Source organism: Antechinus flavipes, chromosome 1 (assembly GCF_016432865.1).
Source record: "Antechinus flavipes isolate AdamAnt ecotype Samford, QLD, Australia chromosome 1, AdamAnt_v2, whole genome shotgun sequence".
In the NCBI taxonomy this organism is placed as follows: Eukaryota; Metazoa; Chordata; class Mammalia; order Dasyuromorphia; family Dasyuridae; genus Antechinus; species Antechinus flavipes.
In genome coordinates, this window is record NC_067398.1 from 269,378,833 (window position 1) to 269,397,364 (window position 18,532).

At 34.3% G+C, this 18,532-nt stretch overlaps 1 protein-coding gene across 1 annotated transcript in view; it reads right to left on the bottom strand.

The window, feature by feature from the left end:
* Positions 1–200: 200 nt before the first annotated feature.
* SUSD1 (sushi domain containing 1) overlaps positions 201–18,532 on the bottom strand; it is a 283,693-nt gene continuing 265,361 nt past the window's right edge. The window contains 2 exon segments of the mRNA XM_051961204.1: positions 201–1,403; positions 1,406–1,461. Of these exon segments, the coding sequence (XP_051817164.1) occupies positions 1,315–1,403; positions 1,406–1,461 (145 nt within the window). The 3' untranslated portion in view covers positions 201–1,314.

Consider the following 18,532-nt stretch of genomic DNA (forward strand, 5'->3'; position numbering starts at 1 on the left):
CAATATCATTCCTATGCAGATAATTCTCAAATCTATTTATCCAGTTTTAAATTCTCTCCAGGACAGGTAAGTAACAGTGTTCTAATATGGTCTCAGATGCATATTTGCTGTGTGACCTTGCACAAGTTAAGTTACTTAACCTTGTTTATCTCACTTTTCTCATCTGTAAAATAAGCTAAAGAAGCAAATGGCAAACCATTTCAGTATCTATGCCAAGAAAACCTCAAATGGACTCACAGAGTCAGAACCAACTAAAAAACAATTGAACAAACAACAGATTTATCTCCTAAGCTCCAGTCTGACATTGCCAATTGCCTCTTGAATATCTAGAACTCAACAAATCTAAATAGAACTCATTTTTTTTCTCTTTATTGTTGAAAGCAGGACCATCCTCCCAGCCACCCAGGAAACAATCTCAGGGCCATCCCCCATCCTTGATCATACTCCTCATAGCCAGTATGTTGCCAAGTCTTATTTTATCTCCACAAAATCTTCCATACATATATATCCTTTTTTCTCCATTCTTTCTGCCACTGCTCTCATCCATGCCCTCATGTATTTCCATAGTATTTGCATAGGCTGTCATCCCCTGTGCCTGAAATGAACCCATTTCCCCCCCTGGTCTATTAGAAACCCTAGTTTCCTTCAAGGCTCAATTAAAGCATCACAAAGTCTTTGTGATCTTGTAGTTGTTAGATCTAATTCTCCCAGCCCTACATCTATTAATTTTTTTGTAGTTTTTTTGATGTCTTATACTGATTTTTCTGTGTCCACTTTACTGTCTACATTGTATAAAATTAGTTCTTTGAAAATATGGTCTGTTTTGTTTTTAATTGAATGCTCCACATGTAGCATAGTGCCTTGCTCTTAATCAATGCTTATTGAAGGAATGGATGAATAAGCATGGCTATACCTTTTTTTGGTAACCCTGACAATCAGGCTTAAGTGACTTGCCCAGTGTCACACAACAAGTAAATGTCAAATGTCTAAAGTCAAATTTGAACTCAGGTCCTTGTAACTCCAGAGCTGGTGCTCTATCCACCATATCACCTAGCTGCCCCTAACTTTTTTTGAAAGAAGGGAAAAATTCTTTTTCTTCACGAAATTATTAAAAATTTCACCTTTATTATTAATCAGAATGTAAGCTGCTTCTAAGAAAAATCTACCCTGAAAAACATTATTTTGAGTTTTATTAGAGACATACATTGAGATGAATAGTATGACCCACTGAGTTCACTTATCTATTTCACTGTCAAAAGAAGTCTTCATTCTGACAGAAATGAGAAGGTTCTTGAGGGCTGGTGGTATAAACATTCATGTTGGGGTATAAAAGAAAACCTTCTTTTCTGAAGGAGTTTGTAATTCTTTTTTTTTTTTTTTTTATATTGTACTTCTTTCCCTGAGGCCCCCTGGCTGACTAGAGAACTCTGCCTCTTTCCCTTGTGGTCTTGGAACAGAGACCTATGAGAAAGAAAAGGAGGAGATATGAGGAATTTAAAGCAGCTAGTTTAAGGCTTATATAAGAATCATTTCTGTTGCCTCCATGAAAATACATATGACTTGCTGGGAAAGCACACTGCAGAAGCATTTCCCCTGGGCATTAGCAGATGGCCTTCATTATTGCTCAGCTGCATTACCAGTGGAATTCTGCAACCTATTATTTGGGATTCTGGCTGTCCAAACAATGGCTACATCTCTCTAGCCCATGGTAAAAGATCAAACCAATCACAGAACCTATTGCAGATGGTAAAGACTTTAATTGTAGCATGTAACTAATGAGATGGTTCCCTGGATTCTTGTGGGAGGGTCCACACTATTTTAGTCAGAACACTACATTAGGAATTCAGAGACCAGGGATGTAATCACTAGCAAGGATCTGGAGTTTTGGAAGATTCACCTTGCTCCTTTGCATTTCAGTCACTTCATCTGTAAATTGGAGTGGGACTACTGAGCCTTTAAGGTTCCCTTCAGCTCTAATCATCAGGTCATCTAGTCAAACTTTTAATTCCAAAATATGCCTGCCAGGTTGTCATATAACGTCTATTTAAATGCATTTACTGAATACAGCCTCATAATGTAGCCCATTCTCTTCCAAAATTAATTTTTATTCCACCACAATGTAAATTTTTTTTTTCAGATGAGCACCTGGACTGACCTAATGGCTGTGCAATTCATTAAATAACACTAAACTGAAGGTTTTGCTGCATGCTTAATTTTCTCAATTAAGTCTTCTGTAAGATTGGAAAGATTCCTCTGTTGAATGCTGACATACAGTATGTCATAACAATGGCACTCAGACCAGTTTTTTTGCACATTTTAGAACCACAGAGAGGACATTCAAGATCCCTGAGAACACAATTGAATTACAGTTTGTGCCTACTAAACTAGATGTGTTCCCCTATAGGAGGCTTTCAAAATCTCCAGAAGAGGAAGAGTTTTATGCTACTTTTTTTTTTCTCAGGGGGACAAAAACCAAGTCAAAATAATTTAAAGAGATACCTATCCTAACACTAACAAAGGAAGACACAATTGAACCCTCTTATTTCCCAGTCTCTGGTTCAAATAACAGCAGAATTACATTATAAGAAATTTCCAAGGACAAGTCTTACATTTTACAATCATTCACTATATTACAATTTTTGATGTTTCTAGAGACATGATCTGATCTGTGCCATGAGTGTATTTTAAGTCCCATCTCTTACACATACTGTGTGACATTTATCAAGTCATTTAATGTCTCAGGGCCTCAGAGAACTTTCTAGAAGCCTATATGTTGCTGACTATATGCATTGAAAGAGGGAATTTCCACACCAGAAAATTCCTTTTTCTGCCACCAGTGGCCTGACTGAAGATGGAATGAATGTCTGTCCTTGGTTCTGAGAGCTTGAGCTCCAGCCTGTCTTCTCTGCCCTCTGAAAGCTTCTCTCCTCTGTGGTTCTCAATACCTGTTTATATGCTCCACTCTGAGTATAAACCAATCATTATATCACTAGGAAACAATTATTTGTTGTAAGATGAAATCAACCATACTGAACCATGCTAAATTAGATAACCATTGTCTCTATCAATCCATTGACTTAGCACCTTGTAAGAATCTTTTGTTTCAAGTTCAGAGTTCTGGCCCATAACAGGTGCAGATGGCTCTCTCCATCTATTGGAATTGTTATGAATCACTTTGTTGGTTTTTTTTTCCTATTTTTTTAAAAATAACTTTTTATTGCTAGAACCCATGTCAGGGTAATTTTTTACAGCATTATCCCTTGTTCCGATTTTTCCCCTCCCTCCACCCCCTCTCCCAGATGGCAAGCAGTCCTTTACATGTTGAATAGGTTACAGTATATCCTAGATACAATATATGTGTGCAGAACCGAACAATTTTCTTGTTGCACAGGGAGAATTGAATTCAGAAGGTATAAATAACCCAGGAAGAAAAACAAAAATGCAAGCAGTTTATATTCATTTCCCAGTGTTCTTTCTTTTTTTTTAAAATATTTTATTTTATTTTATTTAATAATAACTTTATATTGACAGAATCCATGCCAGGGCAATTTTTTTTACAACATTATCCTTTGCACTCATTTCTGTTCCGATTTTTCCCCTCCCTCCCTCCACCCCCTCCCCTAGATGGCAAGCAGTCCTATATATGTTAGCTATGTTACAGTATATCCTAGATACAATATATATTTGCAGAACTGAACAGTTCTCTTGTTGCACAGGGAGAATTGGATTCAGAAGGTAAAAATAACCTGGGAAGAAAAACAAAAATGCAGATAGTTCACATTTGTTTCCCAGTGTTCTTTCTTTGGGTGTAGCTGCTTCTGTCCATCATTTATCAATTGAAACTGAGTTAGGTCTCTTTGTCAAAGAAATCCACTTCCATCAGAATACATCCTCATACAATATCATTGTCAAAGTGTATAATGATCTCCTAGTTCTGCTCATTTCACTTAGCATCAGTTCATGTAAGTCTCGCCAGTCCTCTCTGTATTCATCTTGCTGGTCATTTCTTACAGAACTATAATATTCCATAACATTCATATACCATAATTTACCCAGCCATTCTCCAATTGATGGGCATCCATTCATTTTCCAGCTTCTAGCCACTACAAACAGGGCTGCTACAAACATTTTGGCACATACAGGTCCCTTTCCCTTCTTTAGTATTTCTTTGGGATATAAGCCCAATAGAAACACTGCTGGATCAAAGGGTATGCACATTTTGATAACTTTTTGGGCATAATTCCAGATTGCTCTCCAGAATGGTTGGATTTGTTCACAACTCCATCAACAATGCATCAGTGTCCCAGTTTTCCCGCATCCCCTCCAACCCAGTGTTCTTTCTTTGGGTGTAGCTGCTTCTGTCCATTTTTGATCAATTAAAGCTCCCTTTATCGAAGAGATCCACTTCCATCAGAATATATCCTCAAACAGTATCGTTATTGAGGTATATAATGATCTCCTGGTTCTGTTCATTTCACTTAGCATCAGTTCATGTAAGTCTCGCCAGTCCTCTCTGTATTCATCCTGCTGGTCATTCCTTATAGAATAATAATATTCCATAACATTCATATACCACAATTTACTCAACCATTCTCCAATTGATGGGCATCCATTCAATTTCCAGTTTCTAGCCACTACAAACAGGGCTGCCACAAACATTTTGGCACATACAGGTCCCTTTCCCTTCTTTGGTATCTCTTTGGGGTATAAGCCCAGTAGAAACACTGCTGGATCAAAGGGTATGCACATTTTGATAACTTTTTGAGCATAGTTCCAAATTGCTCTCCAGAATGGCTGGATGTGTTCACAATTCCACCAACAATGTATCAGTGTCCCTGTTTTCCCGCATCCCCTCCAACCCAGTGTTCTTTCTCTGGGTGTAGCTGCTTCTGTCCATTTTTGATCAATTAAAGCTCCCTTTATCGAAGAGATCCACTTCCATCAGAATATATCCTCAAACAGTATCGTTATTGAGGTATATAATGATCTCCTGGTTCTGTTCATTTCACTTAGCATCAGTTCATGTAAGTCTCGCCAGTCCTCTCTGTATTCATCCTGCTGGTCATTCCTTATAGAATAATAATATTCCATAACATTCATATACCACAATTTACTCAACCATTCTCCAATTGATGGGCATCCATTCATTTTCCAGTTTCTAGCCACTACAAACAGGGCTGCTACAAACATTTTGGCACATACAGGTCCCTTTCCCTTCTTTGGTATCTCTTTGGGGTATAAGCCCAGTAGAAACACTGCTGGATCAAAGGGTATGCACAGTTTGATAACTTTTTGAGCATAGTTCCAAATTGCTCTCCAGAATGGCTGGATGTGTTCACAATTCCACCAACAATGTATCAGTGTCCCTGTTTTCCCACTGAATCACCTTATTGTTGAAAAGAGAATGCCTGTATTCTTAAAACCATAAGTTTTTCAACGTCAGGGGTCCTGCATCTTAGACAATGATGGAACTTGGATCACCAAAGATTAAAATGTTGGTATACTAAAATATAGGAATGTCTTTTAACAGACACTTTGAGCCTAGAAGATGTGACTCTCCCCACAGATGAATATCAAGGCAAAGAAACTTTGTCTAGTCAGGACTCTGTAAGGCCAAAAGGATGATACCTCTAATACCCAGTTAATTGGATCGCTCTGAGCCACCTCATTATATGTATAGATCCATCAAAGTCTAGAAGGATTATGGTCTTTCACACTGACATGTCTTTTTTCAACTTACTGCCTCTTTGTGTATTAATTGTTTTTACATCTCACACAATAACCAGCACAGTGCTTTAATCATGGTAGCTATTTAGTAAATGTCTATTGGGTTGAATTGGGATTAAGAAAATTTGCATGTCTGCTCTGCAGAAACTATGATAATGAAGTCCCACAACACACAGGATGCAACATAATATAATGATTTCATCTACAATATATCACTATAAGATTACAATCAATTAAAGTTAAAAAGGCATTTCTTGTGTATATAGACATCCTACAACTGACATACTATCATCAGGAAAGCATGAACTCTGTATTGTTTTCTTAAACAAAGGATTAGACTATACTAAAACACCAACCTTTTTCATCTAGGTTCTCAATAGAACAATACCATGAATCTTTCAAGTGGGTAGGAAAAGGTCAAAGGCAAACTTTCTTTGGGACAAAATAAAATTAACTAGTTCCCATGGGGTTGACCTACTCATTCACATAGTGCTCTGACCAACTCAACTCATACCAGAAGTGACATTATTACTGGATTATGAGAGCAAATTGAGGCCTCTTGATCACAGAAACTTTTGAAACTAAAGCTTCTATTATGAGATTCTGAATTGAACATCACCGAATTGAAGCCCCAGAAAAACCATCCAGATATTCCAGACATCAATTATTTCTCTTTCCCTTTACCACCACAATGAAACGAATCAATCAATGAAAAAACACTTTACACTCAATTAGCAAAAATGATAAAAGATAAAAATAGTCAATATTGGAAGGATTATGAAAAGTCAAGAACACTAACACATGATAGATGGACTTAAGAAATGATCCAACCATTCTGGAGGCAATTTGGAATTATTAGTGATGATTAAACTAGTAAATCAAAATATCCAGTAAGACACTGGTTATGTATGGCAAGAAGGTCAAAGAGAGAAAGAAAGATCCCATATTCATTTTTATGTTAGAAAAAATAGGAGACAAAGTAGGTGCTCCATGTGTTGAGGAATGGTAGAATTAATTATGCTATATGAATATAAATGAAAACTATTACATTGATAGGGAACAGAAAAGGAAATCAGAAAATTATAAAAGAGTTGTATGAATTGATGAAGAATGACAAAACTAAACAAAAACTAGTTCAATACATAAAAGTATGATAATATAAATGAAAACTATATTTAAAGGCAATAAAATTTATAATCTGGGTCTCATTGACATGGAAGTAAAGTCTGTCTGTCAGAGGTTGACTCTGTAGAACTATGGTTTCTGGAATTACTTGGTGGAGATTTCTGAGAGGCATTGGGAGAAGAGAAACTGGGCTAAAAGTTAGGGTCCTGAATTTGTACTCCATTTTAGAAACACATGGCCCTCTCTTGAGGGACTATAATGAGATGATTACACTGTTGCTAAACTGGTGATGAGAATATTTGCTGTACTGATCAGATTATGGTTAGTAAGAGACCACAACTGCCCCTCAAATGCAACTTCCTTTTCCTGTGACTCCAAAGCTGGAAAAGGAAAACAGCTGTCATCAATTGCCTTACTCCTCTAGGGTTTCTTCTCAACTCTTCCTAAAGAAAGCATAAAACAGGAAAAGACAATTCTGGCTTGAGGAGTGCTTAGCTGACAGTATCCTCAGTCTTTTTGGTCTCTCTCCTCTTGGCTTTTCCTTAATCTCACTTACCTCTCCTGAAATAAAGGAAGTAATGGCTGCTAATTTGTGTCGCATGTTTGTAATTGAGGCCCACTGCTTTGTTTTTGTGATGGTAGTTGCTGTTTGTTTATTTTGGCTTTTATATCCCTAGCACTTAATACAGTGCCTGGTACATAGCAGGCACTTAATGAATGCTTATTTACTTGACCTGGATAAATATGGATAAAATAGAAGACAGATTCCAGCTTCACTGAGAGGCACAGGAAGGTGTCAGAGTAATGATTACCTTGTCCCTGGGAATTTCAAATCTTATGGTGTCGATTTGAGTTAATCTTTAACCAGAACAAAGTGGATTTACAGGAAAAAGTGTAAGCAGAAAGAAATTAATTATTTAAATTGAATCAAACCTTTTGATGTGTTAGAAGAATATTTTTGATCCAGCCAGAAATGCATTTCCATTTGCACTTTGTAGGCCCTGTCATACTCTACTGGATCCTTTACAAGTAAATACTTCATTTCAGTCAGTCAGTAAATGTTTATTCAGTTCAAACTGTACCAGGCCCTGTGCTAAGTACTGGAGATACAAAGTCCCTTCTCTCAAGGAGCTCACAATCTAATGGGAAAGATAATGTGAAAACAACACATACAAACAATGATTGTACAAACAAGTTATATAGAGCAAATAACTTACAAATAACTTACAAGCATACCCTTCCAATTTACATTAGGTGAAAGAGTTAGCAGCAGCAATGAAATAACTAATATTTATATAGTATTTTGTGCCAAGCACTGTGCTAAGTACTTTACAATAATTATCTGACTTGTTCGACAATTTTCAGATGATGAAATTGAAACTATTTCCCCTCACATGAAAGAGTGTTCCAAATCACTATTGATCAGAGAAATGCAAATTAAGACAACTCTGAGATACCACTACACACCTGTCAGAATGGCTAAGATGACAGGAAAAAATAATAATGAATGCTGGAGGGATTGTGGGAAAACTGGGACATTGATTCATTGTTGGTGGAGTTGTGAACGAATCCAACCATCCTGGAGAGCAATCTGGAATTATGCCCCAAAAGTTATCAAACTGTGCCTACCTTTTGATCCAGTAGTGCTACTACTGGGTTTATACTCTAAGAAATTCTAAAGAAGGGAAAGGGACCTGTATGTGCCAAAATGTTTGTGGCAGCCTTGTTTATACTGGCTAGAAACTGGAAACTGAGTAGGTTCCCCTCAATTGGAGAATGGCTGGGTAAATTGTGGTACGTGAATGTTATGGAATATTATTGTTCTACAAGAAATGACCAGCAGGATGAATATAGAGAGGCTTGGAGAGACTTAAATGAACTGATGCTGAGTGAAACGAGCAGAACCAGGAGATCATTCTATACCTCAACAACGATACTGTATGAGGATGTATTCTGATGGAAGTGGATTTCTTTGATAAAAAGAAGATCTAATTCAGTTCCAGTTGATCAGTGATGGACAGAAGCAGCTACACCCAAAGAAAGAACACTGGGAAATGATGTAAACTATTTGCATTTTTGTTTTTCTTCTCAGGTTATTTTTACCTTCTGAATCCAATTCTTCCTGTGCAACAAGAGAACTATTCGGTTCTGCACACATATATTGTATCTAGGATATACTATAACATATTTAACATGTATAAAACTGCTTGCCATATAGAGAAGGGGTTGGAGGGAGAGAAGGGAAAAGTCGGAACAGAAATGAGTGTAAGGGATAATGTTGTAAAAAAAAAAAATTACCCAGGCATATGTTCAGTCAATAAAAAATTACAATTAAAAAACATTATCTGACTTGTTCCTCACCACAAACTTGAGGTTATCCCTATTTTACAAATGAGGAAACTGAGGCAAACAGAGGTCACACAATTAGTAAACATCTGAGGCCAAATTTGAATTTAGATCTTTCTGACTCTAAGCCTATAGTGCTATCCACTACACCATTTAATTGAGCACACTTCTCACAAATATCTATATTATATGTTGGAACACCCTCACCCAATACACACACACACATACACACACACACACACTTTAAATATATATATATGTATATATATATATATATATATATGTAATCTGCACATATTTAAATACATTTAAATGTAAGTGTAATAATACATTACATGCAGCTAAATATCCTTTATTATATGAGAGCAGAGGATGAAACACATTTTCCTCTTTGAAGAGAAGAAGGAGGTGGCAGGTTTAAAATGTTGCATATACTAGTGTTTGTGGTGACTATGGTCATTGATTTGGGGGTGACAGCTTTTCTTTATTACTGGAAGAGTGTATTGGTTGTGGGTGGTATGTTTCAGGAAGTGACCACAACTTAAAAAAACCCAAGTCTAAATTTTTTTTTTTTAAACAAGAAAGTAAGGGTATTAAAAATTGTAATGAAATGGGAAACAAAAGTCACAGAGTCAACTAAAGACAGTACTTGAAAGATCATTTTTCAAGTGCTTGCGATATCTTAAAGTAAGGCATAAATAAAGATATGGCCCTTTTGCTTGCTTTCTTTAATGTTTCCATTTATTAACAAATACCATTTCAAAGGAAATGTTTACTATGGGTAAAGAAAGAATTAGTATTAAAGACAGTATTAGTAGTAATTAGTATTAAAAGCAGAGGTGGTCCTCAAAGTACTTGGTTCAAAATTTAACAGAAGTCTTTACTAAAATCTTACTAGGTGGAGAGGAAAAAAAAAATAGAGAAATAAATACCTAATGATTTCCTCTCCCGGGTCATATAGTTTTCCTGTTTGTTTTTTTTTTTTTTAAACTCCAAAAACAAATAGTCCTTGTGAATAGAAAACTAGTATGGTGGAAAGAGTAGGAGGGGAATAATTTTTATTCACACTTTTCTTCATCTATTGCAAACTGGCTACTACATTATTCAACTGAAAGGCCATCCCAAAGTTGCCAATAGTCTCTTAATTCTTCAATTAAAGCCTTTGATCAATCCTCACTCTTCTAGTTTTCTCTACTGCCACATTTGACACTGTTAACTATCCCCCCTTCTTTATTGAATTATATTGTATAAAGAAATTTAAAGAATTTTGAAATAGAAAAGGTCATTATAGCCAAAATATGGCGCTTCCAAGTAAAAGAAAAAATTGCAAGTCGGCAGAAAGAATTCAAGTAGTAAGAATCCACAGTTAAACATCACACAAAGCAGCCATCATTATAAAGGAATGGAAAGTTTGGAATATGGTATTTGTGAGGGCAAAATATCTCAGCTTACGCAGAAAAACTGAGTATGATCCTATAGGGATGCCCCTTTAATAAATAGAAAATTTCCAAGCATTCTTGATTTAAAGATTTCATTTACTGAGCTGTGTAGAAATCTTGAAATTCAAAGTCCAAAGTCAAGAGAAAATCAAAAAAGGTAAAAATGAGTGATAAATCATAAAAGTATTAAACAAATGAACACTGTCTAAATTTTAACATGGGAAGATTATATATTTGTTCCTTATAACTCTTATTTTTATCAAAGGTCTCAACAGGAGTCTAAAAAGACAAAGGGCCTGAGAGTGATTTTGAAAGTAAAGATAAGGGGAAATAAATATACTTAGTAGGGGAGAGATTAGAGAGAAATGAAATGTGATGAAAATGTTCTCACATAATCAGGGTGTACAAATAGAAAACTAGACAAATGAAGAGGAAGAGGTGGGGAGTGTGGTTGACAGCTGAACTTAACTTTCTCCTGAATTGGTAAAAGGAGGGAAGAATACATATGCACAGGGAAATGGGAAAGAAGATAACAAAGAGGAGGGGATAAGCGGGAAGGTACCTTAGTCCTAAAAAAAGCAAATTTTAGTTATAAAAGTTGGACTGTAGAAGGGAAAAACCTATGAATGGATTCTAGGTAAGAGAAAAAGAAGAGGGGAGCAGGAAACAAAGAGAAGCTAAAATAAAAGCAAAGTGGATATATGAAAATATACAATCATGAGTGCATACGCAAATAGGATTAACTCATTCACAAAATGGAAAAAGCAGAATGGATTAGAAAAAAGACTCCAACAAAATGTTTTTTAAAACACTTGAAACAAGACAGATGTAGATAATGAAATAATAATAATAATAAACCTATATGAACTAATGACATAAAACCTAAATATTTAAAGAAGTTAAGTTAGTTACAGGGATAAATAGGGCATAATATACGATTTGAGTATCTCAGTTTTCCCCATTTAGAGCTAGATAAATTTAAGTAAAAGATAAATAAAAGCTGAGAACTTACACAGAATTTTAGAGAAGTTAAATTTACTAGATCTTTGACAATTACTGACTGACAAAAGAAAAGAGTATATCTATTCTCAGCTTTGTGTGGCATCTTTACAAAAAATTGATCATATTTTAAGGCATAAAATTTTCATCAACAAATGCAAAAAACAGAATTACTAAACACATCTTTTACAGAACACAATGCAATAAAATTATAGCTAATAAAGAGCTAATAAAACAGAAAGAATGATTAAAAATTAACTGGAAGCTAAGTGATTTAATCTTAAAGAATGAGGGGTTCAAAGAACAAAGCATAGAATTAAATGATAATTTCTATAAAGATAATGACAAAAATGGGACAGATCAATGAAATGGGCATAGAACTAAAAAAAATGAGAAAATCAACACCAATATCAAAGAAGAATTTTGAAAATTGAAAATAAGAAATCTCATTGAATTAATAAATAAAAATAGAAGCTAATTTTTGAAAAAGCCAGCACCATAAATCATTAGTTAGTTTGATGGGATTTTTTTTTAAGAAAAAGGAAGTCAAATGACAAATTATGAACAAATAAAAGAAATCATTAAAATTTTTTTCACCCAATTCTGTTAATATGACTGAAAATCTAAAAAAAACAAAGATAAACACTAACAAAAATATGACTCAAATTAACAACAACAAAAAGAATTAGAGAACTAAATCTCAGAAAAAAAAAAAAAAAAGAAGAAGTTTAATGAGCCATAAGTGAGATTCCACAGGAGGAAAAGGATAAAAAAAAAAAAAAAAAAAAAAAAAAACCTGGGAACATATTGATTTATAAGTGAATTCTAACAATTAATTCAATACTATAAATTGTGTATGAAAAAAATAGGAAAAGAAGGAATTCTAGCAAAATCCCTTCACACAAAAAAATTAACTTACTTTTAAAACCAGAGAGGGTTTAAGCATATAAAAGAAAATGACAGACTAATAATATCTTTAAAAAATGTGTATGCAAATATTATAAAATAAAACAATAGCTTGTTATTTTTCAAAATACATGCAAATATAGTTTTCAACATTTACCCTTGCAAAACTTTGTGTTCCAAATTTTGCCTTCACTCTTCCCTTCTCTCCTCCCTTAGACAATAAGCAATACAATATGTTTAACATGTGCAATTCTTGTAAATATATTTCCACACTTATCATTATGCAAAATTTTAAATAAAATATTAGTAAGGAGACTAGGACAATATATCAAAAATATTACCTACTCTGCCAAGGTTGAATTTTATAAAAAATATAGAGCTAGTTTAATATTTATTAGGAAAACTATTAACAATAACAGCAATAACAATCGTATGATTATATAAATACAGGCAAAAAAGCTTTTAAAAAATACAATACCCATTGATTTAAAAAATGCACACTAAAAAACACAAAAATAGGTATTTCTTCTACATGATAAGAAATATTTAAATACTTTTTTTTTTTTTTTTTTTGCTGAGGCAATTGGGTTAAGTGACTTGCCCAGGGTCACACAGCTAGGAAGTGTTGAGTGTCTGAAACCAGATTTGAACTCAGTCCTCCTGACTTCAGGGCTGGTACTCTATCCATTGTATCACCTAGCTGCCCCAATAAGGAGTATTTAACAAAAAGCAAGAGTCAACATTATCTATTAGGATGATAAACTAAAAGCCTTTCCAGAAACATCAAGAAAAAAACAAGAATGTCATTATTACCATTCAGTATATTTGTTTGAAATGTTAGCAACAATGATAAAACAAAAACAAAAAAAAACAAAACTTAGGGAATAAGTATAATCAAATAGGAAAGAAAATCATTGTGTCTGTGTATGTGTGTGTGTATGTTAACAAATGATATAATGGTTTGCTTAAAGAAAACTAGAGCAATGTATATAATAAACCCATATAAAATATTTTTGTATATTACCACACAATCCAGTAGGAGACAAAAGGGAGATTCCATTTAAAATAACTATATAAAGTATAAAACATTTGGGAATCTATTTGCTGAAACACAAAAACTATATGAAAATAACTACAAAAATTGTTTACACAATTAACACATCTAAATACTTGAAGAAGTATTTATTGTTTATGGGTAGGCTGAGCCAATAAAACAAAAATGACAGAAATTATTTTATTTAGTGCTATATCAATCAAATTACTCATGTATTATTTTATAGAGATAGAAAAAAATGATAAAATTAATCTGGAGAAATGTATTATCAAGAATCTCAAGGGAATTCATGAAAAGAAAGTGGGGAAAAAAAGATCTAACCATACCCAATATCAAACTTCATTCCAAAGCAATTACTATCAAAATAATTTGATAGTGTTTAAGAAACAGAGAAGTTGATCGGTGAAATAGATTGGGTAACAACTGATAGAAGCAAACAAGCTCAGTAATTATAGAAATGAAAATTAAAACTTTTCTGAGATTCTACCTTATACTCATCAGATTGACAAGATTGAAGAAAAAAAAAGGACATGATAAAATGCTGGTGAGGTTGTGGGAACACAGCCATATTGATGTATTATTGGTATCTTGAAAATAGTAGGTACTTAATAAATATAAATTGTTGTTACTATTGGTGAAGTTGCAAACTGTCCAAGTCATTCTAAAAGCAATTTGGAACTCTCCAAAACTTACTGATCTGTGTAAACCTTTTGACCCAGTAATACAATTTCTAGTGCTGTTCCCCAAAGAAATCAAGGAAAGATGAAAGGATCCATGCATGCAATAATATTTCTAGCAACCTTTTTTACAATGACAAAGAATTAGAAACTGAAGGATTGCCTATCAACTAAGGAATGGATAAACAAGTTTTAGTCTTTTAAAGTCTCTTCCCTTTCTACATTTCCAATCTTCTTCTACTTCATTCACCTCCATATACTCTTAGATCCAATGACATTGACCTCTTTGTCAATTTTTGAACATGATACTCTATCTCCCAATCTAAAAGTTTTTACTGGCTGTTCCCCATGCCTGCAAGTCTCTCCTTCATATATGCCTCTTGGCTTCCTTCAAGTCTCAACTAAAGTCCTTTTTCTTGTCCTCCTTAATCTTAGTGTCCTTCCTCTAACACTACCCCAAATCTATCCTATATAGAGGATTTTTTGTACATCGTTCTTTGCATATTTTCTCCCCCATTAGACTGTCAGTTCCTTGAAAGAAGAGATTATCTTTTCCTCTCTTTGTATTTCAGCACTTAGCATTGAACTTGACACATAAGCACCCTTTAATATTTATTAACTGAAACAAAATATCTGCATGTAAAAGATTTAATAGGGAATCTTTTTTTTTTAATAATTTTTTTATTGATAGAACGCATGCCAGGGTAATTTTTTACAGCATTATCCCTTGCATTCATTTCTGTTCCGATTTTTCCCCTCCCTCCCTCCACCCCTTCCCCCAGATGGCAAGAGTCCTTTACATGTTGAATGGGTTGCAGTATATCCTAGATACAATATATGTGTGCAGAACCAAACAGTTTTCTTGTTGCACAGGGAGAATTGAATTCAGAAGGTATAAATAACCCGGGAGGAAAAACATAAATGCAAGCAGTTTATATTCATTTCCCAGTGTTCTTTCTCTGGGTGTAGCTGCTTCTGTCCATCTTTGATCAATTAAGGCTCTCTTTATCAAAGAGGTCCACTTCCATCAGAATACATCCTCAAACAGTATTATTGTTGAGGTATATAATGATCTCCTGGTTCTGCTCATTTCACTCAGCATCAGTTCATGTAAGTCTCGCCAGTCCTCTCTGTATTCATCCTGCTGGTCGTTCCTTACAGAACAATAATATTCCATAACATTCATATACCACAATTTACTCAACCATTCTCTGGGAATCTTTATAGTACCCACAATAACACACAAAATTCCAGACTGCATCAAAAATATTCTACCACATTGCAGAGTTTGATTCATTTTAAGTTATTAATCTCTTTAAACTTACACTCTCTCCTGTAAATCCACTTTGATCTGCTTAAAGATTAACTTAAAGTGACGCCATAAGATGAGAGCAAGGATTTTTTTGTTTTATTTTTATTTTTCCTTTCTTTCTATCTCCAGTGTATAGGACAGTGCCTGAAACATAGTGGTGTTAAATAAATTCCAATTGACTTCTAATAGACTATTGTGCTTTACTATTATTATGCTTTAACAGTGGTCATCAAAACCATTTGGTACTGGTTAAAAAATAGAGTAGTGGATCAGTGTAATAGGTTAGGTTCACAAGATACAATATTCAATGACTATAGTAATCTAGTGTTTGATAAAACCAAAAACTCCAGCTTCTGGAATAAGAACTCACTATTTGACAAAAATTGCTGAGGAAATTGGAAAATACTATGGCAAAAAATAGACATTGACCAATTCCTAACATCTTATACCAAAATGAGGTTGAAATGAGTTCATTATCTGGACATAGAGGATGATACTATAAGCAAACTGGGAGAACAAGGGATAGTCTAGCTTTCAAATCTGTGGAGAAATAAAGGAATTTATGGCCAAAGGAGAACTGGAGAACATTATGAAATGCAAAATGGATAATTTTGATTAAATTAAATTTAAAAGCTTTGGTACTAACAAAACTAATGTAGTCAAGGAAAGGGAAGCAGAAATGTAGGGGAAATTTTTATATCCAAGGTTTCTGATAAAGGCCCCATTTCTAAAATATTGGCTCAAATTTATAAGAATACAAACCACTCTCCACTTGATAAATGGTCAAAGGATAAGAACAGACAATTTTCAGATAATGAAATCATATTTTAAAAAATGCTCCAAATCACTATTGATTAGAGAAATGCAAATTAAGGCAACTGTAAGGTACCCCTACATACCTCTCAGATTGGCTAAGATAGCAGGAAAAAATGATAAATGTTGGAGGGGATGGAGGACACTAATATATTGTGGGTAGAGTTGTGAATTGACCAAACCATTGTGGAGCAATTTGGAGCAATTATAGCCCAAAGGGCTATAAAATTGTGTATACCTGTTGATACAAAAGTGTCTCTACTAGATGTGTATCCCTGTAGAGGGCCGGAACTCTGGAAAAGTGTACTTGAAACAAGGATACTTATAGCAGGGTGTTTACACAGTGTGATTGATGAGATAATGGTTCTCTAGTTCACATATACTTAGTATTTAGTGTGATATGGTGATGTAATGGTTCTACAGTTGGCACATGCTCAGTGTGCTGTAGTAATGTAATTGTATTAAGGTATTTAAGGGTTGAGAAGATTTCAAATAAGCACACTCTAGTGAGAATGTGCTCGAGCTTCAGACTCTATTCCTGACCGTCTCATGGTGACTCTCCTGCTAAGATCAAGGCCCATCCAGAGATCCTCCATAAAGCTAGCCCAGACATTACATATCCAAAAGAGATCATAAAAAAGGGAGTAGAACTCATGTGTGCAAAAATGTTTGTAGCAGCCCTTTTTGTAGTGTCAAGGAATTGGAAACTGAATGGATGCCCATCAGTTGGAATGGCTGAGTAAGTTAAGGTATATGAATGTAATGGAATATTATTATTCTATAAGAAAAGATCAGCAGGCTGATTTCAGAAAGGTCTGGAGAGACTTATGTGAACTAATGCTAAGTAAAATGAACAGAATCAAGAGAACAGTGTACATAGCAATAACAAGATTATGTAGTGATCACTCAACAATGAGGTGATTAAAGGCAATTCTAATAGACTTGTGATGGAAAGAGCTATCTGTATCCAGAGAGAATATCTATTGGGACTGAATGTGGTATTTTCACCTTTTTTGTTGTTGTTTGCTTGCTTATTTTTTTCTTTTTCATTCCCCCCCCCCCCTTTTGATCTGATTTTTCTTGTACAGCATGATAAATGTAGAAATATGTTTAGAAGAATTGCAGATGTTTAACATATTGGATTACTTGCTGTCTAGCAGAGGGAGAAGGTAGGAAAGGAGAAAAAAAAATTGGAACACGAGATTTTTCAAGGATGAATGTTTATAATTATCTTAGCCTGTATTTTGAAAAGTAAGAAGCTATTATAAAAAACTATTATTTTGCTTTCAGAAATACTATTATGCTTTAAGAAATAATGAAGAAAGTTTCAGAAAAATGTAAGGTTTAAATGAACTGATACAAAGGAAAGTAAGCAGAACCAGGAGAACAATTTATGTAATAACAACAGTATTGTAAATAACAATAATGTTGAAAAACTCAGGAAATTCTAACACAAAGTCCAACTATAATTCTAGATAACTCATGATGAAACATGCCACCCATCTTCTAACAGAGGAATCATGGACTCAGAATGCAAAAAGACATTTTTCTGGATATGGCCAATGTGTGAATTTATTTTGGCTGACCACATATGTTTATAACAAGTTTTATTTTTCTTTCCTTGAGAATGGTGGGAGGAAAAAAGGCAGATTTTCATTGAACAGAATAAAATTTAATTTGAAAAAACTAAGCAGCTCATTACCAGACTTTCAAATACTATCTACTAATTGTATGATGTTGGATGAGTTATTTCATAGCTCTGGATCTCACTTTCCCCAATTATAAAATGAAGAGATTGGACTATGATCTATGAAAGATAGCTAAGTACAATAGAAAGAGTATCATTGACTCCAATGTGAAGGTCTGTTTTCAAATCCTGTCAATAAACTACTAGCTATGTGATGTAAGCAAAGTCACTTAATCTCTCTAAGCCTTACCTATTTTCCTCATGTATAAAACGAAGGGATTAGACTAGATGGTCTCTAATGTTTCTTCCATCTCAACATATATCATTCTATATTCTCTAAGTTTCCTTCAGTCACTAAATCTTGTGATTCTGATAGTGACAGAGTGATGTTTTTGTTGTTTTAATGTTTTATGGAAAACTCAGCATTGATATTTCCATGTTCCTGCA